Raw genomic sequence first — 27010 nt, forward strand, 5'->3', positions numbered from 1 at the left:
CAAAATTCTTTTTTAAATGATAATCCGAATCGAAGTTATCACACTATATTACTACGCTATTACTAAATTATTAAACGTTATTAACCCTTTGCACTCGAAGCTATTTTAATTGTAAATATAACATCATTTTTCTAACTTATAGTATTTTTATTGTGTATAACAAAATGCATTTCACGCATATGAAATTGACTCTTGGGACCCACACAACAGTTACACTCTTAACAATTTTTTAAGTCTAAACTTTGTTTATATAAAAATTATCTTAAAACGTGATGTAACAAATTTTAGTGGTCCCTCAGAGTCACCACTCGAGTGCAAAGGGTTAAATGTAATGCGTAGACTTTCAAAGATTATAAAATCACCGTCGGTATATAGGGTGTCCCAAAAATGTTTCGCAATCCAGAAATGGGGGAGGTCATAGCGAAAATGTAGTCCGCAGCTTTGTTTACAAGTTATCAACGAAAAAGAACGCGAGTTTTTGTAGATTACGTTTACCCAATTGAAAATTAAAAATTCAGTAAGAACACGATAAATAGACGAAATCACGTCGGTAAGCGTTCGAACATAATAACATCATCGTTTGAAACGGACCTCGAGTCTAGAAATCACAGATCAAACATTGCCGTTTGCCGAACGGATCTTTAAGAATTGCGAACTCACCTAATCCCGCGTGTCCGAAGCAGAACAAGCATCCATCGGTGCCGTTGATGACAGCGTGAATGACGTCCGTGAGAGCGCTCGAGCAGATCTCGGTCTGAAAAATGAGAAATCGTTGTGAATAAGTACCGAGTGTCCACGATCGAAAGAGACGAATCGCGCAGCGATTCGTTAAGAGCAGATGATCGAGCGAGATAAGAAGGCGCGGCTGTAAAATAATTGAGCTCTTCCGAGTAACCGGTGTCAAGTTATTTAACAACGAAAGGCGTTCGCTGAGAACGATGGACGCGACTTTAATTGCTTCTCGTTCCCGTGAACGCCGCCACCCCCGGCGCTCGCCGGTCCGACGAAAAGGAGGCACGTCAGGACTTTCAAGGATAACGACGAAGCTTAACTTTAAAGTGCTTAAGAAAGCGTTTGTGGGACGCTTTAATAAACGCGTTCGCTACGTCCTCGGGCTCGGTTCGGCTCGACTCGATTCGGTTCGGTTCGGTTCGGCTCAGCGCCGCGGTGGCGAGAGAAAAGGACGAGGATTACGGGTGGAACGGCTTTGTTTGCTTTTAATATATTCATAGACTGGAAAAGTCCTTTTCGATGCTGAGAATGAGCGCGAGCACGTCGCGCTCACCTTGCCGGGGTTGTTACAGCCCCCACCCGAGCACCCTTGGGGACGTTAGGCTCGCGATGGGCGATAGGATCGTGATTTTCGAGGGGACGATCATTCCGATGGTTCGCCGAGGAAAAGTGTATCACCGGACGAAACGACGACGATCAAGAGGGGTCTGGAAATCGGCGGAGGGGTCGCGTGTTCCGCGAATTTCCTGCGGAAGCGACCGGGAATTTCCTCCGAGAGCCTGCACTCGATTCGTTTTGACCGGTACGGGGTGTCCTGGAAACGTGGGACGGCTAGAGCATGTTCTTGATGGAAATATAAATCGCTGGGGTTACGGTCCGAATTGGATATTGAACAACGCCTAAATTGCTGTCGTCGATCTTGTCGACGTCTCTTGCTGGTAGGATAAGGAGATAGTATGAAGTTGCTTGTTCATTGTTATCAAATGTATGATCTGTTTGTCGAAATCAGTGTCGATTTCACTTGCTCTAAAAATATTACAAGCAAGAGAAAACCTGTCAATCAACTGTCAACCTGAAAATCAGCTTGAAATGTTGGCGCACAGCTATTTTTTATTTTTTGTTTAATGTGTGAAGTATGGACAATCCTTTTGCTGGTAGTAAAACGTTTATTTCACATGCTTTTTAGCCTATGAAATGGGATATACATTTTTTGTTTATATTCAACGAATTACAGTAAATTCTCCCTAATTGACACACGCTCAGTTTGGAAAGAAAAATGGACAGTTTGTGGAGAGGAGGCGCGGTTTATCGAGCCTTGCGGCTCATTTTTACAGCTGCCGATTGTCAGCAATTATAAAAACGAGGTGCAAGGCTCGAATAATCGCATCTCCTCTTCTCAAATTGTCCATTTTTGTGGACAATCTGAGCGTCAATTAGAGAGACATTACTGTACGCACGCACCGCAAACTGGCGCAAGCGCCGGAGGTGGCCTCGCGTGGGGACTGAAACTATTTTGTCAACTAATTTCTTTTGTTAATAAACATTTTTTTAAGAAAAAGATTAGTTAGCAAAATAATTTTTCCATAATTCGAATCAGCGTAAAAAATGCTATCGAAATGTAGATTTTCAAAATTTTATCTGGAAAATTATTGGTTTATTTTTGCCTGGACGCCCTCCCTTAGTAGAAGAAGCTCCTAGTTAAATCCTTTGCACTCGAAATCATTTTAACTCTGAATTCAAAATAGTTTTTCTGGCTTACGGTATTTCCATTTTATATGACTCAAGTGCATTTCATATATATGAAATTGAATTTCGCGACTCGTGCAACAACTGCACTTTTGACAGTCTTTAAAATGTAAACAAATTTGATAATGTTACAATTATTTTGAAACGTTATAGAACGATTTTAAGTCGCGATTTGGCGTCACCAGCCGGGTGCAAAGGGTCAATACTTCGAACATGCAGGTTTTACTCACAAAATAAAGCAAACCTCGTCGATTTGGGTTCGCGCGTTTCGAGTGGTCCCATACTTTGGGACACCCTGTACATGCATCGACCGTCCTCTCTCGTTGTCGCAAGGGTTAGCAACCGCTTCGCGGCCGGAAGGGGCGCGTGAAGCGAGAAAAAGAGAAAGAGAGAGAGAGAGAGGGAGAGAAGGCGAGGGTGGCGGGGCAAGGGGAACATGTTGCAGGGAATATCGAGAGGAAGATGAGGACGTGTCGATACCTCGACCAAACAAGATTGAAATCTTCGTGGACGAGAATCGGATGAATCTCGTGGCCCGAGATGGAAAAGGGGAGATGAAAGTTGTATGACGGGAGAGGGGGGATGCTGCCTTCTGCCGGGGGTAGGGGCACCACGAAGGAAAGGGAGACCTCGGTGAAAAAAGACGGGAGACAGTTGCACGAGAACGCGGGAGAAGAATCTCGCGGCAGACAGCGATTTGGATAGAAGCCCTTCGGGGGTTTTCTTAGCCCCCCCCCCCCCCCCACTTCTTTATCCCTCTCCTATTTCTCCTCATCTCTTTTCATCTCTTCATCTCCCTGCCCCCCGTTCGCCCGCGCTAAAGGAAACGGAAATAAGGAGTCCAGTCCCTCTTCCAATATGGTAATTCCAATCTGTCGCTGCTCGTTTCAAAGCACGCTAGACCGGCGAACAGATCTCGTCGATACAAGGCTTGGAAACGATGGAAACGTCTCTGCGTCGGTTTTCGCGTTCAACGAATTTCCCGCGGAAACGAACAGCCGATGGTTTCCCGGGTTTTATCCGGTTGTAGCCGCTGACGATGACGCTTGGATCCAGTCTGACCCGCATTAGCTGTCTCAATGGAAAACTCGTAATCAACACGATTGAACTAACAGTTATTATTTTCGGTGGAAATCACTGTATAGGGTGTTCTATCTTATTTCAATATTTTAAGCGTTCTACATTTTACGAGAGTTGAAAAGTTGGTACGAATAGTCACTCTATTCGTGCGTTTACAGACGGTTTGGACATCTAGCGAAATTGTATTCAGCTGATCCAATATGGTCCGGAGTTCTATGGAAAATCCAATTTTAATCCGTGATAGAAACAATTATAGACACATTAGTGAACAGCGTTGAACAATCTTAAGAACAATTTGGAAACTTTGCAGTACAGTATTATCGTACACGAAATTATGTATTTCGCATATATTTGTCGATTTGTAACAATAATATTAATTTTATTGTTTGGATTCCATCATTTCGATATAATCTGTTAGGATATCACTGTTAGGATTTTGTTAAAAGAAGAAAATAGGCAAATATTTGTTTACGTTTACCGGTTGTCAATGGCAACATTTTATATAGCGACGATATTGTATTCGTTAGAAACAGCGAACTGGTTAAGTCAAGTATATAAATAATGTTAAAAAGTAAAACAGTCATTTCAAGAAGATTCCGACAGCTAATTGTTTAACCGTTCGAGTCGCAAGCAGCGCGACCGCGCTGTTCAGATTTTGTGTCGCGTCAAACCTCGGTGACGCGCGTACATCGCACAGCTGCTTTTCTTTTCTTTTCTTTCTGTCTGTTTTGTTTGTCAATCTTAACGAGCGCTATCGCGCCGCTTGGTTCTCTTCGCGATCAATTAAGACAAGCGCTATCCACGCTGTTCGACACTTTTCGACCGTGTTTTCTGAATAACCCCTGCGACTCAAAACGGTTAACACGTTCCGTGCCACGTGTACCATCGATGGTACACGCTTGCATGTTTACTTAGTGAACTGAACAAATTGTTTACAAGAAATTTAGAACCGAAGAATCAATTTCCACCGCAAGAATGGGCGTTGATAAGTTTTTGTTACGTTGTTATGTGTACGAGAATTAATAATTGCACGTAATACATCAAGTTTTAGTCAAATATCAAAGTGTGAAGATTCGAGTAAAAAAAGCTCGGCACGGAACGTGTTAAGGGCGAGTACCTATGCCAAATTGCTTTACTTCACGTTTCCTCCTAAATCGAATTGTTGCAGTCGACTATGATTTATAAAAGCTTAAACCTTAAATGGGGAGGAAAAAGTGCGAGAACAGGAGACGGGGTTCGGCGGAATCCCCAACGAGATTAACGGCGACCAAAGAGGCGAAGAATTGGTCGGCGCTCGTTCGCGGAACAACAAGGACATTCATAATTATAACGGGATCATCCCGGGGGATGTAACGCAAAGCAAACATATTTCGCGGCTACCTGCACCCTCGAGAGATCTGCCACTCGCCCTACGTGGGCTCCGGAACCGACAGCATCACGGTTAATGAAATACGTGACCGAAGCCTCCGTCATAATCTCAAACACTTGATTCCGCGCCTCCTCCCCCGTGGATCAAGAGGGGCCAAGGGTTTCCTCGGTGCTCTCCACGCGGAAAACATCCCTCTCTCGCTCGCCCTCTCCCCACCCCCTCTCCGCCCTTAGCCCCGGCGCCGATCCTAGGCCCGATAATGCGTCGAATTCAAATTATGTTTTTGCCCGTGGCTGCGGCGACCGACTCGATTTCGTTCGTGGAAAATTTATTACGCATGCCGCTCCGGGGAAGGTGCCGACGTGGAGTGAATTTACGACTTGTTCGGCCGTGTTCGAGATTAAGAATTTTTATGGAATTCCGGCCTACACTGTTTTCTGGCTGTTTTCAGCGATTAAGTGTACCACCTGGTACGGGCGCAGCGAGCGGGATCCTTTATTGCATCCATAATGAAGCGAACCACAGAAAGATTGATCAACTGTTTTCGTAGAATACGACGAAGACGGCGAATTCATTTTCGATTTAATTGTACGAACGTCCCCCGTTGAACGAATATTCTTCGTTTTGTGTGGAAAAATAACCTTTATAATACCCGAATCACGTTAACCCTTTGCACTCGAGTGGTGACTCTGAGGCACCACTAAAATTGTTACATCACGTTCCAAGATAATTTTTATATTAGTAAGGGAGACATTACTGTATTGCGTTATTATTGACATAAAAGTGTTAAATCAAAATCAATTGTTCTTACTTTGCACATAAATAATGAACTGGTCCGAGTTCGATCGAGGAGAAGCAAGTGTGTTAAAAACGTTCCTTTTTTCCCACACTTTTTCTTACCATTATATCATTACTACGGACGAACAAGTAATTAGTAGTAATCTCACGGACCGGCAGTAGTAGTTAGAAGTTAATTAATGAATTAATTAATTCGTTCAGTCTTGCAACTGGAATATTTATCGAGACAATACTTGCGCCATTATAGTCAAATAATTACAGTCTCGTAAGCCGAGGGGTCGGGTAAAATTTGCAAACTTTGACGATACGATGGAAACATCGGTCCCGAACACCTTCCCTCGAACTTGACCCAACACTCCATCAAACGCAGCCGCTATCGATTTCCGTGGTAATGTGTTCGAAGTTTCGCGGGTTCATTTTTTTCGCCGGAAAACCGCTTTGTTCAGTGGAACGTTGCAGGATTCCGTCTGAATGTGCCGCGAGTATACATGCGCGTGTCGATGGCGTCCGAGAGGCCCGGATCCGGCCAATCGAATATTTTCGTCGATCACCGGGCTCGTTCCGATCCAATCGGAATTTATTTATAAGCGAGTAAGTCGGAGGGGGGAGAGGGGTGGTGGTGGAGGATCACGCTGCGCTGAGCAAAAACCGGATGTCACGCATATGGCGACGCAATTTTCGGAATTATCGGCTCGTGAACGCGGACCGGCGAGCTTTCCGCGCGTACACGCTCGCGCGTGTCACGCTTCGCCGCTCCGTAAGCACACGCGTCGCTTTCGGAGGGCGCGGGACCATGCTACTCCGGTTGTTTGTTTTCGATACGTTTTCCGCGTCGAACGACATCGCGGCGATGCAGTTTCGCTGCTCGAACAACCGTCTAGATGCAAATCCGTTTCGCAGCCGCGCCCCTCGACGATGCTCGACGATGCTCGCCTCGCCGCGGAATCGAGGTCGCATAAAATTATCGTAACCGCGTCTACGGCGACTCGCAATTGCCCAATATTTATCAAAAGCAACGTTTCGTTCGGCCGGATGGTTATTAGGACCCATAGAATCGCCCGCAACCATTGTGCTCGAGTTGCATTCGAAGCGGGACGAAGGCCGCGGGGAACTGTGCGCCATCGTCTGCAGACCTCCGTTTCCTGCGAGTCAAGTGCCATTTACAAATCGCCGAATAATTAGAATCCCGAGATCATCTTTATCTGGAACGTCCCGGCTCCATCTTACCTCCGAGCGTCGTCGTTCCGACTACGATGCTCTCCTCGGGGACTCCCTAACTAACAACGCTGCCGAGCGCTACGTAAGAAGATTTCGAAGGAACTTCGGACGGAGAAAGAGAGCAAGAACGGGGTTCCGTTCTCACGAGTATTTAAGGGGGAGGGGGCCGCTTCAAAGTGAATATTTATTCTTATTAACAGTTTTGGAATTTAATAGTCAATTACACGGGTCTTGCGATACGCTTACGGCCTCCGGTGAATTTTAAACATCTTCAGAAATTGCGCAAGCGGAAGAGCTGGCGGGAGAACGTTTTAAATAGAATTCGCTGAATTCGTTGAATTCAGCTTTCAAAGGAATCTTTGCGCTAATCAATTCTGTCATATTTCAAACATAGTTAACAATGCGAGTGTTCTGTAAGTATAATAAAAGCACATATATTCCTTAAAATGTCACACACACACACACACACACACACACACACACACACACACACACACACACACACACACACACACACACACACACACACACACACACACACACAGGATACTTATACGATAAATAAAACTTATAAAGTATACTTAAAGAAATCGTCTTAAAAGCATGATTCTGTGAATTTACTAATTATTAAAAAAAAACAATTACCCACGGACAATGTTGTCTACAAATGTTATCCTAATTTTTGTATACTATTATATTATCAGTTAGAACATCTAGGTTTGAACAACTTTAAAGGTCTCAGTGCTTTGCAAGCATATGAAAAATGAAATGTAAGATTTCATATTTAAAGAGACTAAAGTAAAACAATAGCAAATATAAAAATAGTAATTGCATAAGGGTCGTAGCAGCAGGAAAGACTATGAAATAAAGCAAATATGTATTTGTTATATATTAATATGCATTTGTTAATATAAATATGCTTATAAATATGCTATATATTATATATTATTTATAACAAATGCATATAAATGCAAGTGAGAAATGCATATTTATATTAATAAAATATACATTATATATATATATTAAAATGTCAAATATATATGTATTATATAATATAATATAATATATATGTTATTAATATAAATATGTATTTGTTATTTGGCATAGCCGGTATAAAATAAAGAAATACGTTGCAGATACACGATGTAAAATGTAACATGTTTTTCGCCGGGTTTGGCGCGCGTCTGCCCTACAGTGGGGCGCCTGAAATGGGCATCTGAACGGAGCGGGTAAATTGAAAGCGATGAAGCTGTTTCACCCGAAGACGATTGAAAAAAATCGAGCGCCGTGAGGCGGTCTCGATTACGATGTGACCGAAAGAGGTTGGGGCGGGAGCGGGCATTAATTTCGGTCGGTGTAAATTAAAAGGGAGCCGTAGCCGTCGCGGTGTGACTTACAAGCGGCTTCGCCGGGGTGTCATCGTGGCCCCGTGTCGCTTCGATCAGGCTTGCAGGACGCGTTCTAGTAACGCAATATTGGTGCGACCGCTCGGAATACCAATGACACGTCGGGCGAGATCGTTCCGAGGTTGGAAGGGGTGTGTTTCGGCGAAGGAAACGGGAGGGCAGAAGCTCGTTGGCCGAGACAGGCTTTTTCTTCGAGGAAGAGAACTTTGCCACCGGAGCTTCTCTCCTCTCCTCTCCGCTCTCTCCGCTCTCGCGCGGCCGTTTCCCTTTCTCCCGGCTCTCTCGAGTTTCTCTCCCTTCGACCCTCTCGGTTCGTGCGGCGACAAAATGTAAAACTCGTGTAAGAAAGTTCGGGAAAAGAAGCGACGGGGGAAAAGTAACGGCCGTTCGAAATAGGGCGGCGCGCAGGACCCTTTTAATGGTCGGAGATAATCGAATGACCCCCTTTCGCGAATCTCTTAATTCGCAAGTTTCCAGATGCCCCGCTGTCTGCGACGCGGCGGTGTGTCGCAGTGAACCGAACAGGTGCACACCGCCGCGAAACCGCCGTGGAGCCGTTCCCATTTTCTCGAACCTCCGGCTGTTTCTGCCGTTCGTTACTTAAAGATCTTGCGGGACGTGTTATTGCTCACCGAAAGCGTTCAGGGAAATAAGAATGCCGCCGCCGCAGCCGCCGCCGCGCCCTCGCATAAGCCTCCGTGTCGAAGCGGATTAACGGGTCGAATAATTTTCGGATATTTTTCGCTGCGACAAGGTTTTCAGGGGGAGATCGGGATTAGGCGACTTTAATTATCGCGGTAATTATCGAGCGAGCGGCTCCACGCATTTCCTGAAATTAAAACAGTTGATGAAATGAAAATTGGAAAGCTAGGATTGTCGAGGTAATCTTTTAAAGCTTGTTCAAATATTTGTCGGAACTTTCGGGGATTAAATTCCATTTAATTGAAAGAGGAGAAGAATTTACGGCTCGGCTGTGATATCGGCACGAATAACAGAGTCTTCCGCTAAATAAATAATGTTTCAATTCTCTGTTTTGTTACAACGTATCCTCTCCGAGCGGTATTAAAAATTCGTTCTGCGCGTAAAGAGATCGCGTGTAAAATGAATATAATTACTCCGCGAAATTGAAGCAAGAAAAGAAAACGCGACCCCGAAATCTTAACTCGCAAAATCTCGCGTTAAGAAGTTTTTCAGAATGCTTCGAGTGCTCTTGATCGCGAAAGTGGAGACTCGACGTTTTAACGAGCATCCGGCAAGAATTTTCGACGCGAGGTTACGCGAGTTAAAAGTTCGACGATTTATCACGTTTCGCGTTATAATTTAATGTTTTCATAATTTTGTAGCGCGCGGTTTATGCACGAAGGAAGGCGAAGAAAGAAGGACGCCGATGTCGAATGATTTTTTTAAGCCAGCCAGACTGCGAACAAGCCGACGGCACAGGTCTCCGGTACCCATCGAGGTTCATCGGGGTTGGCTCGTCGCGGAATTTTCAACTCGACAACTTCGACGGGAAACTCTGGTGCCGCGCGATAACTCTCGAGATAACAGTTCGTAGAACTTTTTTATCCGAAGCATTTTCAAAGTAATGCGGTAAGACCGATCGAGGGCTCGGCAGGGCGTGAAAGGGCGCGGAGGATGGGGAGCGGTGTAGGCATGGAGGTTCACCGTCAACCCCTGCCCGCCCCGGCAGCTGGTGAAATATGTCGCGATTTACACGGGAGATTGGCGTCATTGGCGCCTGGGGAGCAAGCGAGAGCACCCTCTCGCGTCGTCCCCTACCCGAAAACCAACCGGCGCCACCCCGCTCTCGCAGATACCGGTGGCTGGTCGGATCAAAAAAGCATTCGCGAAATCCAACGCGCTCGGTTTGAGCGATGCGCAATCGAAATCGTCGGTAACCCTATCCGCGTTTCGCTTCCACCCTTTGCAGGGCCCGTCTCTCCTCTTTATTTCCCCCTTTCGTTTGAATCCCGGAATGCTCGGAACAACGGTTGTTAAAAATAATTAAAACGAGTTCGCCGGCCGCTGTGTCTACGGAAAAATTGACCATCGTCAAACAGGAAAAATTGTTTCACGTGCCATTGTTCCGTTGCCGATTCTTTTGTTTGCTAACAGCTCTATAACGAGGACCGATCGATTCCCGAGACGACTCCAAATTATTTTATTAACACTGGGGCTGCGGTTCCCCGGGTCATTCTGATCCGGTGAATTCTTAATTGTCAGTTTTCGACAATTGAATTAAATAAAGGACAACGAAAAGACTGATAGGTTTACACGAAATATCTTCAAATATGTGTTTTCGGTAATTAATAAATAAAGCTGAGAATGGTTGCAAACATCGTCGATTCTATGCATGCAAAAATGGTCCGCCGTCCGAGGGTTAAGTAATTCGTAACGATCATTTTACTTATGGCAATACCCATAATATGCGGGATTGATCGAAATTGAGAGCGTACTATACCTGACAAAAAAGTATTCGAACATCTTTTAAAACGCAATCGACTTTGGTGTACCTTGCGGTGGATGTAATATTTAACGAATGTTTCGTCGAAGATTCAGACGTTTGATATGCATCGGGCTCGTGGTACCGCGATCTTTAGAGGATCAACGTGACGGACACCTGCCAAAGTTCATCGCCCATTCGTGAATCCGGCGTCCTGGCCCGGATTGATCTTACTGTAATATGGAAATGAGTTATCCGGGCTGGCTACGAGAAGATGCGGTCGACTGGACGGATCCGGTTCGGGCAGAACAAGGAATATAGATGCGACCAATTGGGGTGGATCCGTTCCATGGGCCCGTATGATTGGTTTACAGATTACCGTGCGTCTGTCGGAGAACGTTGCTATCGCCCCTATTCGACGCTGCTCGTTTGTTAGACCGATCTCGACGATATCGTCGCGGACCTGCCAGATACACTTTTCTAAAGTTCGGCAAGAACGCGATCATCCATTTGAAATCGATCTGGGATAGATTCTGTGATAACGAGTTCTTTCGTTGCTCGCGGAATTCATCCGGTAACTAATGAACGTAGTTTCCTATTCCCTTTGGATTTCGTAATTTTCCTGTAGCACAGCAGAACCCACCAGGTAAAAATATTTTGTTTGCAGATCAAATATGCTTCTTATAATGTTAATTACAGATTTATGTTTGTTATAATTTATAGAAAATAATTTAATTCAATTTAATTTATATATATATAATTTGCTGATTCTCTGCCAGTCTTCATGTAATATGTTTTTGTTTTTTTACAGTAGAAAAGGATGTTTATTCGTATATATAAATAAATTAAATTAAATTAAATTATTTTCTATAAATTACAACAATTTAAACATAATATTGTTATATGCACTATAAATTATAACATATATATGTTATAATTTATAGTGTAATTCGTATATATATATATATATACGAATAAACATCCATTTTTACTGTAGAGAACAAAAACATATTATATTAAGACTGGCAGAGAATCAGCAAATTAAGGAAATTAAGTGGACAGTTAATGTAAACTTGGTTTGAATTTTGCAGGTGCTTTGGGAGAATTCGCTAAGAAAATTGATTTATTCATACCTGTGCAGGAGGCAAAATCAATGGCAATCTTAATAAAAGTAGTTTTACGATTAGCATGAAAAGTGGCAAGTCAGTTACGTTGATTGTTCAGTATTAAGGTGGGTGGACTGGCATTCGTTAGTTGAAAAATCAATACTTGTTTCGCATTGTTTTAACCCTTTGCACTCGGGGCTATTTCAATATAAAAATGAAGACATTTGCACAGGGAATTGAACGTGTTCGCTAATAGAAGCCTTCTATTTTTCGATAATTTATCGAGTATAAACTTTAATAACGTGAACATTCTGTTAAGAAATAGTATAGCAATTTTTACAGTCGTTCCAGAGTCGCTAATCGAATATAATGGGTTGATTTTTATATATCGAGAAAGGTGTACGATGACTTCCGTTGTAAGAATATTTCTTAAACTTATGATCATGGATGTTTCGGTCCAATTTTTCTGATTCGTATAGAATGCAATTAGCGTCGCGAGTTTGTAAGGACTTTCCGAGAGTATTACTTGCAATATCACGAACGTTTTAAATTCTTATTAATGCTTTTAAACGAATAAAAGCATACACGTAACGCTGATACTTCAATCCTTTTTTTTTCTACATAAGAAAAGAAATGATGGCAACGGTTGAGGAATCGGTCATTCAATTCGAATTTCCATTTTATAATAAAATAATGTTTCGATTCCGATTCATGACATGTTTGTCAGAAGCACCTTTTCAATAATTCCATCGAGAAAATGAGAATAACAAGCGAACGCAACGATGAAACTCTTTTTAACGATTCATGAAACTCTTAACTCGCGTACAGAACGTGGCGTTTTTACTCTGTATTCCCCTTTCTCGTTTCAGTTGTCAGAATATTCATTTCCGCTGGAATATCGACAACGAAGCAACCGTTCCGCTTTAATTCGACGCTGGGAAGGGTCACGAATACTTTCACGGTAATCACTATAATCGAATCTGCCCGCAAATTAGAATACCACCGGGCGTAAAGTAACAGGCGAGCCGGGTTCATCGAAGGATTCTTTCCCCTTAATCAGACTTCACCAAGTTATGCGAACAACTTAAGGACAAAGTATCGGTACTTTCGTTTCGGTAACTAATCTTCGCATCATCGCATTCGATGCGATTCAACAACTTTGTCGCTGACGTAACTTGATTGCATAGCTGAATTCGCGATATATATAAATTATAAATACCGCGATATCTGTACAACAAGCATTTCGTATAACGCAAGTATTTTTTTGCAACTGTTTAACAAGTACGTTAAAATATCACAGTAGGATCTTCGTAAGAAATGTAAATTTTATGTATCCATTACAAGAAATCTGCGTTTCATTTCTACCCCTAATCACTGTAATAAATTAACCCTTTGCACTCGAGTGGTGACTCTGAGGCACTACTGAAATTTGTTATATCACGTTCTAAGATCATTTTCACATTGACAAAGTTTAGATTTAAAAACATTGTTAAAAGTGTAACCGTCGTGTAAGTCGCAAGACTCAATTTCGCATGCATAAAATGCACTTTGTCGTACAAAATTGAAAATACTACGAATCAGAAAAATTACTTTAGATTTACAGTTAAAATAGCCTCGAGTGCAAAGGGTTAAACGTAACGTAATCGAATTCTGAAATCTTTCGAATGTTAACCCTTTGCACTCGAAGTCGTTCGAACCTCTCGCCGTATAATAATCGTGTCAGACGCGTTACAAGGATTTCGAGCATGATTTACTAAATTGTTCGCGTCTTTTAAATCGATATAAAAATCTACCCTTCTACTGTAAATATTTAAACGTCATAATAACGATCGGCATTCAATAAATGTCAATCATCCCTCTCGTGTAGGATTTCATTCGAGACAAAAAAATGCCGATGAAGGTAACCGTGACAGAAATCGTAGTGCAAAGGGTTGACTCTAAATCCATAATAGTTTATTAACGTACTGTATTTCCATTTTATATGACATAGTGCATTTTGTGTACGCGAAATTTAGTCTCGTCGCTCGTACGATACTTACACTTTTAACTTAACTAATTTAAACGTCAATAAATTTAATAACGTAAAAATCATGTTTCCATTGTTGTATGTGTACGTATGCGTGTACAATTATATTCTTTGACAACATCTAGCGGCGAAGAAGTAAGCGGTAACCAAACTATAACAAACAGACGCCAGTCGGAAATGGTACGGTAATTGCTAAATGTGTCGTTAAGAACAATAAATAGCGAGACGATTATTTGACAGGAATCAATACCGTTTCCCGTTTCATTCAGTCACGTTCGTCTATGCATAACATCCGCAGTTTTATGCGAACCGCGCGTTGCGGAACACAAAGCACAATGGCCGATTAATTAGCCGACCGTGCAACTTCTTCTGCTGAAGCCCGTTCTCCTAGGTATCGTGATTACCGGGTCGAGTCGCCGTTGCCGAGCGATTTATTTAGATTGGCCCGACTCATTCGACGAACTATAGGTTTCGGGGACTAATCTCTGTTCGCGTCGGATGTAAGCGATCTGCTTTCGCCGAGACACCGGAAATTCGGAGCGGGGGACAAGAAAGGGAGAGGACTGTGAATTTGCAGGCATCGCGACGCGGCTCATTCGATCAGCATTCACCGGGAAATGAGCAATAGATCGAAGGCACGCTATGCGGAGAACAGCTACGCCGATTACTGGAAGGACGAGAGAAAACGAGAGGGTGAACGATGGTGGGAGAGAGGCAAGCAGACGCTGATCGAAAGAGAGACAGAGAGAGAGAGAGCTAGAGAGAGAGCTAGAGAGAGCTAGAGAGAGCTAGAGAGAGCTAGAGAGAGCTAGAGAGAGCTAGAGAGAGAGAGAGAGAGAGAGAGAGAGAGTAAGAGTGAGAGAACAAGGGAGAAAGGGACCGAGAGAGAAAGACGGAGAGATAGGAAGGGTAGACAAGCGCAAGCGCGTACCGCACCGTACACACACGCGTAATCCGCAGCGTGACTATTAGTCGTAAGTCAATAATAAAGCCCTTGTCCTGGACCGACCATAATGGCCTCAGTGAATTATTCTGTCCAGGATGCATTGTCCTGCCGGATCGTCCGCAGGGATAGAATTGTCGGCAGCCGCGACCGATATATGCTGTGTACACACGCGTAAGATCTCGAACGGGAATGCATCTACGACCGTATTCACGTACTGAGCGCCGTAATTGAGATGGATGTTCAATTAATTTGGCCAGGTTTCATTTGCACACGAACCCACCGGACCCACCTCTTCGAGCACACTTCACGTCCTTTTCCTATCCTGGAACGACGATCCAGGAGACCCTGAGATCGACAGGCTCTCTCTCTCCTTGTCCCGCGCCCTGACGAATAAGTGTTTTGATTGCATCTGAAAAGGGGTTTGTTTCGCGCCTTACAGATTATGTTAGGCGCCGGACACACCGTTCCGTTCCGTGACATAATGGATAAAGCCGTCACTATACGGGCGAGCGTGACGAGCGATCCCCTGGTTGATTAAATCTCTGGGCGAGTGATCGATCGTGCACCGGGAAAAAATTGATTCGATCACCGGGGGGGAAAAACAAATTCGCGGCTCAACTACTTTCCATCTGCACGGTCTCCGCTCGGTCCTCTGCAAAACGCTTCGGACGTCCGCGCTGAATTATAACTTCGCGCTCGGAAATACATAAATTTCGATTTAGTGTATCGGCGGCTCGTTTGTCTTGTTCATTTTAATAGCTTCGTTACCTTTCGCAGGAAAATGTGCCGGGGAAGATTTGTTCGGCCCCGAATATTGCAATTCATGATTTTTCCCTTCGATGTTCTTCGTTCCGTACTGGAAGCTGATTAAAATCGATGGGTCCGCTTGAATAATGTTCTTCGAAGCATGGAAACTGTCTGACTTGTTCAGACCGGTTGCGTTATTTTTGTTTCAAATTTGGCGAAATTATGAAGACACTTTCGTAGAAAATGATCCAATCAACCTCTTGGTTCGATCGTTCGTTACGATAGAAACGCGCGAACGGTCTAAATAAATAGACAGACGCGCAAATTAATCAACTGACAGAAGCACGATAGAAAGTATACAATATAAGTGTATATGTATATTGTATATATACAAGTATAATATTATATATGATATAAGTATAAGTACAATAGAACTGGATTATCCGAAACTGTGATGCAATAGAGACTCCTTTATCCGAACATTTATTATGACAATATTCTGCTAGCCAAACGTTCTATTATCTAATCATTGTATTATTTGGATACGTTATCATCTAATAGAGAATTTGAATGACATTTCTAGATAAGAGAGTGTTATGGTAACAAGATATTACAAAAACAAACCTTCAGATAAGAGAGTCTCTACTGTATCTGAATTCGTTATCCAGATACGTTTCAATCTAATGCGATCTGCAAGTAATGCTGTTTGTTGCAAAAATCATTAAACATTTAATCCAATATCTAAGTAAATGTTCTTCGATGCTGAACCTACCGAGCACTGAAGACGTCTCGCTTGTGTTGCTTTATAAAAATTCATTTAGACTATTTTTATAGTAATGTTTGTTTGAGTTAAAAAATGTATTGCATCATTTCAAACGAAGGACTCCTCATTATTGCAACAATTTGAAGAGAAAACATGTTTTCCTCTGAACCTTATAATTACAATAATTTCAAAATATATTATTAATATATTATTAATATATTTTAATATAATATATTTTAAAATTATTTTAATTATAAGGTTCAGAGGAAATCATGTTTTCTCTTAAAATTAATATATATAATTATATATATATATATTATCATTAATATATTATTATATATATATATTATTAATATATTATTATTAAAATATATATTTAATATACTATTATAATATATATTAAAATATATATATTTATAATTACAATAATTTTAAACGCGAAACCCGTCACGATCAGGTCGAATAATAAAAATTCCTCTATAGCTGCAATGCAAATGTCCTCGTGAACGAGGATCTACATAAACTATTACAGTCCAATTTCATCCGTTCCGTATCGTTGGTACATCAGATAGAAACGGTTCACAATGCCGCAGCATCTCAGAGAGGATTAATTTTTCTCGAAGAAGCCGGCCGAAGTGTCTGAAAGGAATCCACGTGACGTACATCTCAAGAGCATGCTTCCCTGTATTGGATTTCGAAGAACAACAGTTAGACGCGGCGCCTTTCTTCCTTGTAAGGACGAGGAAATCCAGTTTTCCGCGTTCTCGCGAATAAAACCGGGAAACAGCGAGAGAAGAGCCCGACTTGTCCAATTCCGGAAGTGTTTCGAGGAATTCCAGGCTGACGGATAGTGAATTACAATGACGACGGAAAATTCCGGAGCGGGCAAGGTGAGACGAGCTGACGTCGCGTCAACTAAGCATCGGCCGAATTTTCGATAAATTCGTAATATCGCTGGCTGTCGGGACCATTCGTCCTCGCGGCGCCGATGCTACGAAAGAATTCACACGTACGCGTCCCGTGTAGCTCGCGCGAAGTTTATTTCCGCGAGAAGCACCCCGAGCCCGAACAGCGACGGAGAAGAAAGGAACGCCGGCTCGGTGGGAAGCGTCTTCGAAGTTCCAATTTGCTCGATACTTTTTCCAACGGTTTTGAGAAGCGTTCTTCGACGGGACAAATCGGTACGGGTTGCCAGAGATCCGGCAGTTTGCCAGATACATAAACAGGTCGGAACATCTGTCGTGCTATTTTCTGGATCGGCTTACGTAGGTCCTCGTCGCGCGATGACCGAATTCTGGATCTGATCGAGAGAGAGATAGATCCAATCTAACGAACGAGAAACCAATTTACAAACTCCATAATATAATTTATAAATAATAAAAGGATCGAACAGGTATAAAAAGATATCACATCTGGGTTAGAAACTTTGCGAATTACTTTCACAAAGTTTCAAAATATCATCGAGCTGTGAATATTTTATCGCGCGCGGCGAACGATTTAGTAGAAGTATGATTGTGCGATTAAACTCGGAACTTAAACACAGTAAACGTTCAATCGATAACATACAGATTTTCTCATTTCGATGAAATGAATCAAAATTGATCGTCATTCTTTCGAAAAAGAAGTCCCAAGAATTGCAATTACGCCGGAGTCGTCCCGTTTGGAATTTTACGCCAAACTTCAGAATCAGAAATCCTGCAATTCGTATCGCGCGTTCTAATAATGATTATTGTCTTCATTCGTTTCGGTGCTGCAACGACGAACGCAATGACGTTCGAATAAAATTATGCAACGCGGCTTGGCTGGCGCATCGAACGTTTTCTGCGTCTAAAGCGATCAACGACCATGGCCAAGTTAATTTTCGACCGACCCATAATCAATCTAACGCGGTGTGTTTGCGTGTTCTATTGGTCCGCTTCTCTACACAACGGTCAAGCGTATTCGCGGTTCGCGTATTTGCGGACTCAGGTAGCAAAGGTATCCGCTGGCCAAAGATTATCGGTAAATCGGAATTGCAACCGGGCTGGATTACATTTGCCGTAATTCCATGCGCTGTTACATCGCCGATTTTCACCCTGGCCTTCCTACCGAAACGTCCGCAGGACAACATTAACGACAATCTAGGCAATTACCTTTATCAGCATAAAGTTAGTTAATTCGTCGAATCACTGAATCGAATAACATTTATGCAACCGGGTATAAGTGGTTCGCTTTTCGACAGAATTCGAGCCATGAACGCTGGCCTTGATTGGACATGGTTAACTGATCCGGCAACCTTTATAAAATGAACAATCGCCATATTATTAAACACAATTTCCGCCAAGTCTATAATGTTGAAACCGTCGGTTATATAGATTGCGTTTGTCACCGCAATTTCGCTGGCAAGTGTGGACCCTTTTGACGAAATTTTCCATCACTTCCAAGCATAATTGTGGCACTAGTTTCGCGTTCACTGCCCGGATTTCGTCTTTCAACCTTCAATGGCAGCCGGATCGTTCGTGAATAAGTTATATAGTACTACCTACTAGTACTATATATAATACTACCTACCAGCAACTTCGGCACATTTTTGGAGCAAAGCGCCTGAGATAAAGGAAGTCTTATTTTCAGCGGAGAAGATTACACGTCCTTGCGAAAGCGTTTGATTTTATTCATTTTATGTTGCTAAGTATACAAATGGGCAAAAAATGTTTTAATCGTAATGGTACACACGCTAAGCACGTTTTCGCTACAAATAACAATTGTCAACGTTGACAAAAACGTAGCATCTTCGGTGTAATCATGCTAAGAACATTGGGCTCCGCAGCAGAGTCTTTATTTATATATTTTCCATAGTAACTTATTGGATGACGTTATCGAAAAGTGAACAAGGAATGAAGGAAAACAAAGAATGAAATCTTTCTTACCGCGTTTTGCGTGCGTCTTGAGCGGAAAGAGGGACGTTTTGGGCTCGGCAATGTATTCGTTACAATACTAGCCGAAGTATTTATCTGAAATATTTCTCGAACAAAATTTTAGTCCACGAATTTATTCGAATAATGCCCAACTCTCTGATTTCGATCGAGTTTTCTCAACACACCTCAGTCTTCGCTCGCGCCAAACAAGTTTTAAGTGGAAGTTTATAATACTTTAGATTCATTCTTTGAAGTTTAAATATGGTACAATTGAGTTACCTCAATCAAATTATACAGAACCGAGAATTGGAGAGTTTTGTCATGAAAAACACAATTATTCCAACAACCTCTATCGTACGTATCGACTACAGTAATGTCTCCCTAATTGACGCTCAGATCGTCCACAAAAGTGAACGATTTGGGAAGAGGAGATTGAGTATTGTTCGAGCCTCGCGACTCATTTTTATAGTTATCGATTCTAAACAACTATAAAAACGAGGCGCAAGGGTTGAATAATCGCATCTCCTCTTCCCAAATCGTCCATTTTTGTGGACAATCTGAGCGTCGATTAGAGAGACATTACTGTAATTCGAAACGAAAATTGTACTAATTTGACCGGTAAAAATCGTATCGCAGGTTGCAGGGAAGGCTTTCAATGCATATTATGCCCCGAACGATACTCTTTTTTGGAGTACCCTAGGGTTCCCGTGGCAAGAATCGAGGCAGACTAACGGAAAAAATTGAACGACCGCGGGGTCGGGTCTAAATAATGAAAGATGAACGACTTCCGTGCCGGTCAGGTCCGGTCCGGCCGACGACGCTCTTTAAAATATTCACGCGGTCCTGCGTTTGACGGCCGCGGCCAATCGGAAAGCACGGGAGCGTCCCCCAGGACACGGGACACATTCTCTGGGAGGCTCCTCTGTTGGGCCGCGCGATGGTGGTCCCTCCATCGATTCCGAACTTCAGACCGATCCAGATACTGCCGGCCAGAGAGGCTATACACGCGCGTCGCGGAGGGAACGCCAGAGGAGAGTGAGAGAGAAAAAAAAATCGGCAAGAGAAAAAGGAGTGGCTGCGGCATTGTGACTTTCGATGACAATCGTCGCGGCCGGCACAGACATTTGATCGAATCAATCGATTGGTTTCTATGGTTCTTCTAAACACAGTCGGATGAGGGTACGGGCTGCGTCAAAGGGCCACTGACGGTTGGGAGAACGGCTGGCTGGAGGAATGAAGGGATGGTCCCTGGAGAGGACTAGCTGCCAACGCGGAACAGAGATACCAGAGCCCGGCACGTGCGACTGTGTGTACGCGTCTCTCTGTGTGTGTGTGGGAGACGGATAGGGTTAGAGGGGTACGACGGGAAAACCGAGTAGCTCCGGGCTCATTTGAATCCGACGTTCGATAATGTCCCCGGAGAGCCCCGAAATATCTCGGTGCACATTGCACGCACACGCGGCTACGCAGCCCGCGATATTATAACACACTCCGCGGGTCCCCGATGACATTTTCCGCGGCGATGTCGTTCATCAATGCCACGCAATAAAATTCGCCGAAGCCAGGACGGAAGAGACGCGCCGAAGACCACGAAAGACGCTAGACGCTGATCGATCGCTAAGCCTTGATGGCTTTGCACGCCGCGGCGTTGTCTTCCATCGTCTACCTTCGGTCTGAATAGATTCATGCCGTTCGGCGGAACAGCGGTAACGAAAATGTGAACGATGATGTTTGGCGCGCTGGAAGGTAATCGACGGAGCCGGCTCCGGAGATATTGATATTGTCGCTGCATTATGGCGTACCTTGTACTCCATCTGCTTGAGTACATCTATACAGGATGTTCCGGGATGATTTCTCCGCCAAACTGCGGGATCTTAATTGGGAGGCCGGAAGAAGAAAAATATGTTACACGAAGATTGCTAATTAACGTTTTGTTACGGTGTTAGAAACAAAAATAGAAACTTCATAATTTTACTGAATTTCAGTGTGTATGTGTGCGTGGGGGGGGGGTTGTCATCCCTTTTCTTTGCACGAGCCTGTTTCGTAATTGGAATCGAACGTTAATAAACACGGATGTCCTTGTAATTACACAGACGCGCGCATTTCTATCGCAGAAACGTACGAAGCGCGTACAAAGCGAACGTCAGTGCATTCGGCGTTCGAAAATCTTGACATTTTGATGCTGGTTTACTGGATAATTGCCTAACTACTGAAGCTATATTATTGCTACTAGAGCTATTATTATCACCACGCGACAATAAAGCTCGAGGATGGTTATCGTATGATTTGTGTGGAGTTACAAGAAACTCGAATACATGTCTCCCTTACTTACGCTCGGATGTCCACTAAAATAAATAATTTCGGAAGGGGAGATACGATTGTTCGAGCCTTGCGGCTCGTTTTTATAATTGTGGACAATTTTTAACTATCAAAATAAACCGAAAGGCTCGAATAATCGTATCTCCTCTTCCGAAATTGTCCATTTTTGTGATCAATCTGGGCGTTAATTAGAGAGACATTACTGTACATCTGTGTTTATCAACACTCCCTTCCGAATATGAAACAGGCTCGTGCGAAGAAAAGGGATGACTGAAACATCGAAATTTAGTAAAATAATGAAGTATCTATTCTACTTGGTGTAACATTTTTCTCGTCTTTTGGCCCCTAGATTAAGCTCTCGCAATTCGACGGGAAAATCCCGGGACACAGTGAAGCATGACATACTTCACATTGAAGTATGTCTGTCTTTAATGAGAAGCTTACAGTCGTTTTACCGACCCCTTGTCGTAACATTTTACTTCACAGTTGCAATGGTTGGTAGTTTCTCGAATGTAAGAATTTCTCAGAAGAAAAGGAAGATTTACATTTATTAAATAATACTTGTACTTAATAGTTTGTTACTGTAAATACTCGTGAAAACACAGTAAAGGATTAAATGGGGGAGTTCTGCCGTGTTTCAACCGTTTTATACATTTATGACAAAAATGACTGGATCAAATTGCAACTAGTACAAACATTTGGAGAATTTGTAGACATTGTTGTTTGTAATGTTTAACTCATTAAAATCAATAAGGAAAGAAATAACTGTCTATGTAGTCCTGCATCTTGCAATCAGTACACATTTCTATAAAAATTGGTCCCTCGAAAAGCATAATTCCCATTTAAAAGGTGACGATTATACAGCAGATTTTTATGCAAAATAAAAATTGTCTGCAACACGAAAGTGCTACAAAAACATTTATATCCTTCGTTCAAAATTATAACGAGTTACAAATAACGCAATAATGTTTCTAAATTCCCGAAATATTTTTCATCGCGTTCGTCATCGATGCATAAAATCCGCAGTCTGAGAATAGTAATAAAAATTCCAGTTTCTCCAGATTTACCTTCGAAAATCTCGGTTCGCGCAAAGTCAGTCCAGTCGAGCTTAAATAGTCGATTCGTTCGGAAGTTTTATTGGAGAAAGATTCCGTTCAGGTAAATGGCGAAAGGTTTTCCTTCAATTTGAAAGTTCACGAATAATCGAAGACCGAAGTGCAGAAGAGAATGATCGAGGGCTGCGAAAAATAATCACGACTATTAACGCGCGATTCGATTTCCTCGAGCCGAGGAGAAGTCATGGGAAAGAAGCAACATTCGCCCGAGGGACGCCGGGTAGCGGGTTGGATTTTCCTGTGGGAGGAGAGGGAGTTTAGAGGTCGGGAAATTAGTTTAGTTATGCGCCCGGCAGGGACGTCTTCCGCGTCTCTAGGATGAACGTAAGTCGACGACGGAGCACGTAGACGTTTCAACGTTCCGACTTTCTACTTTCCTCCTCTCGGCCCCTCACCCTTAGCCTCCCCAGAATTCCTCTCTTTTCCTCCTCTTTCTTTTTTTATTTAGCCTCTCCGTGCTCCTCGAGGATTCTGAAAGGCATCGAAGGGCCGTGGAAGAACGATTCTCCGCGGACGGGAAAGAAAAGAGCCGACGTTTCAGTAGATTTCCAGGGAAGCCGGCGGAATCGACGGTCACGATTAAAATTGGCGTTCGTCGATTGCCAGAGACCGCTTACCTGCGAGTCTTCCTCGGTAAATATCGCGTCGAACGCGAACATTTTCGGCGCTGCCACGGTCGGCCTGCGGTCCTCCGCTGATGAGGACTGCCCGGCAGTCGGGTCAACCAGGGTCACCTGTTTCTTCCTCTTGTCGGCGTTGAAAAAACTTCCCCCATCTCCAGGTGACACTTTCAGCATCACTTTTACCTGCAAGTTGAAAGATAAATGTGATTTTGTAGATATAATTAAATATAAATATAAATGAAATACGATTTATTATCGCAAACTCTTCCAGTACAATTTATTTATTCTCCCAACTTCATTTGTCCGCTCATGTCGAATTGGTGCAATTATACAAAGTCGTCGTTGAAAATAATTTAATAAAATTGTGATAAGTGAAACACGATTAACCTAAAATTATTCCCATTCCTCGTAATGTATTCGAACGTATTTGTATTTTAAACGGTAAATAATGTGTGACATTAACGGAAGGATCGACTGAGAATTAAATAAAGGTTAAAATATCTTGCTGATTCGAGAGAGTTTTATTTAATTAAAATCGTACCTGCCTGATCGCCGTAGTTCCTATTCTACTAATCCGATCTCAGACCTCCACCGATCCATTCGTCCGAGTAAACCTATTCTATTTATTCGACCGAAACCGTACCTATTCTACTTGTCCGACCATAACCGTACCATTTGTCTGATTGAAGGTCCTTCTGTTCTACTTGCCTAGCTATACCTTACCCCGTTTTACTCGTTTCACTATATACCACGTCTACTCCACTTATTCGATTAACAAATGAATCCGCCACTCAACACTGAAAGCGCCGTTTAGATCAAGCGACTGACGTCAAAATTTCACAGAAAAGATAATAGCATAATTACATATATTTATAGAACATTATCGGATCTATGAGCAAACGGAAACTCATTTATGACACTGCGTCTCTTAACCCTTTGCAGTCGAAGCTATTTAAATTCGAAATCCAAAACATGATCTCTGATCTACAGTATTTTCTATAATTATACAAGATTATATAATTATATGATATATTATACAATTTTATATAATATACACTATTTTATATAATTTATTGCGATTTATGCGCATGAAATTGAGCCTACCGACAAGTGCAATGATTTTGAAAAATAGTACACCAATTTTTTAGCGGCGCCTCAGAGCCGCCACTCGATTGCAAAGGGTTAATTTTCTTGCGTTTTGAAGTTATGAAATGTAAAAGACGTCGTTATTGCAAAGTCTAATTTTAACTAGCAGTTTAATCAAGGATCGAAGAATCTAGGAAACCTCTGTTCGAGATATTCGTAATTGAACATTCTGCACGTAGACTCTCGTGAATGATGATAGCAAGCTCCTTGGATGTAGGAGGATTAACGGGGCGTTGATAAGGGTCGATTCTATACAAGCGAAATTGTAAACCGGTATCCCGAAACGTCCGGCGATTTCGATGGTAGCAGCTTAATGTCATGTAACGAATGAAATCTTCCTTTATTCGGACAATAGCTCCATTAAAATTATCTGATGGACAGTTTCGGACAGAAACTGGACGTCGGGTCTGGAACTACGGCGACCCACGTTAGCCCATCCGGTTCGATGAACTCTTGCGATGCCCCTTCCACAGGACCCAAGGAAAAACTGATTCGCTCGCAAATATTACGTTCTCCACCGAGCCAAATTGCCACGTTTGATATCGTATCGATCGGCGAACGTTATCGGGTTTCCCCACTCAAATAAATTACCTCGTTCGAAGTCCTCGTTTCTATTGACAGTTCGTGTTAAATCGAGCCGGTCTATTTTGCGCTTTCGAATTCGACGGACTAAATGATACACGTGTTAAACGGCGCTGCCCTGCTCGAAACGGAATCGATTTTCGGCGGACTCGTTCAATTATTCGCACGTCACGAATTATTGGGCAAGAAGCATAATCGACACGTACGGAAACGGACGAGGAATTAGCCGGAATTAGTCGATCACCTATCGAACTCTGATAGTTGTTACGTGAAAGGAATTACGACGAGTAACGTAACCGAATTGCTTTCTATTAACCCTTTGCACTCGAGCGGTGACTCTGAGGCATCACTAACATTTTTTTTACATCACGTTCTCAGATAATTTTTATATCAACAAAGTTTAGACTTATAAAATCATTAAGAGCGTAACCGTTGGGCGAGTCCCAAGAGTCAATTTCATATGCATAAAATTCATTTTATCGTATAAAATAAAAATACTATAAGCGAAAAAATGATTTTATATTTACGGTTAGAATAGCTTCGAGTGCAAAGGGTTAAGCATCTGAACAAATTCAGTTAAAGTGCACTTCGACTACGCACGAATAAAAGTAGTTTCTACGACATTAAACATGCAATACAAAAAAATCAAAATACGCAAGAATACACTAAAAAAATGGTACACACTTCAAAAATCATTTTTCACGACAAATTGTGACTCAGATAGCACGAACACATCTTTAAAAAGTTTTAAAGTCGTCTGTTAACGATTTATAAATTTAATTGATAATATTTTAACGAGTATACTCGTCGTGTCACAAAATATTGCCATTTCTCCATGACGAGTATACACGTCGAACACAGCTAACTGGTTAAAACAGTTTACGCTGGTACTAAGATTCACCCATCCGCGGGAATCGCACGAGATCCCCGTTTGTCGTTCGAGGAGAAACACTTGGTCGCTCTGATGGCGATTTATCAACGTTTCCGCTCGACGTGGTAGCGGCCGAAGAAAGTCGACTGAAATAACCGAGCGCGAAATGGGGAGGGTAAACAACGGGCTCGTGCGGCGGGAGAGGAGATCGCGCATCGATGCGTCGTCGTTAAAACTGCATTCGTAGTTCGGAGATCGATGTACCCTGTCGATGCTGTACCGTCGCGTCGCGTCGAGGCGAGGCGAAATGTCGCGATGCGAAGCGACGTCCGTTCGGCCGGCTGTCCAGGAAATTGCGTTTCGAGATCTCGTTCAGATTGCGGCGCACGTTCTATCTTTTGCATACGGGACGGCCTTGCCCGGAGCCCGCGACTGCGAAAAAGGGACGCTCCACTTTTCCCACGATCCACCCCGCCGATCTCCGTCTCGTCATTTAGATATAGCTTTCTTCTCAAGGACAAGTACACCGTACGCGACGCGGTAGTTCACCGTCGAAAGACCGAGCACCGCCGATCGAGAAATGAAATAGCTCCTTCCCCGTATTATTGGAAAAACTCTGCGTATCGAATGCCCCGCTCCCCTCTCCGCCCCTTTTTCACCTCTCGAAGGTACAACGTCTAGATTCTTCCGTTCTTCTTGATATCTCCCATTCGACGCTCGTGCATCTTGGAACGAGACGAACTTCGGGACTGGATATCTGTTCCGCACGAGCGGAATCTATGAATCGTGCGACGTTTTCCAGTTGTTCTCGTCTTTTCTTGGCTCTGTCCACCTGGACCAATCAACGATGCTTGAGTTTTCCTCAAGAAAGTGCCGAGGACAGCGCAATTGCGTAACGTTGCTCCGAAGGTAAAGCACTTTAGCCAGTTCGGACTTTCGAAGCGGTCGTCGTGACAGTTTAAAGATTAATCGACCAATGTCTTGATCGTCTTCTGACTAATTAGCCAACGAAATTGACGATTGTAACGCGATTACTTGCGTACGGAATTGTAGCTTTTCTATTTTTCGTGCCTGTTTGGT

The 27010-nt window shown here is 42.9% G+C and overlaps 1 protein-coding gene across 1 annotated transcript in view; it reads right to left on the bottom strand.

Annotated features, from left to right (window-relative positions):
* Positions 1-27010, bottom strand: part of LOC117224800 (uncharacterized) — a 610978-nt gene that overhangs the window by 44782 nt on the left and 539186 nt on the right. Inside the window, exons 8-9 of the mRNA XM_076524388.1 lie at positions 23326-23514; positions 661-754 (exon numbers count right to left, since the gene is read on the bottom strand). Coding sequence (XP_076380503.1) covers positions 661-754; positions 23326-23514 — 283 coding nt within the window. The remainder of the gene's footprint in view (positions 1-660; positions 755-23325; positions 23515-27010) is intronic.

This window comes from Megalopta genalis, chromosome 9, assembly GCF_051020955.1.
Source record: "Megalopta genalis isolate 19385.01 chromosome 9, iyMegGena1_principal, whole genome shotgun sequence".
Taxonomy (NCBI): domain Eukaryota; kingdom Metazoa; phylum Arthropoda; class Insecta; order Hymenoptera; family Halictidae; genus Megalopta; species Megalopta genalis.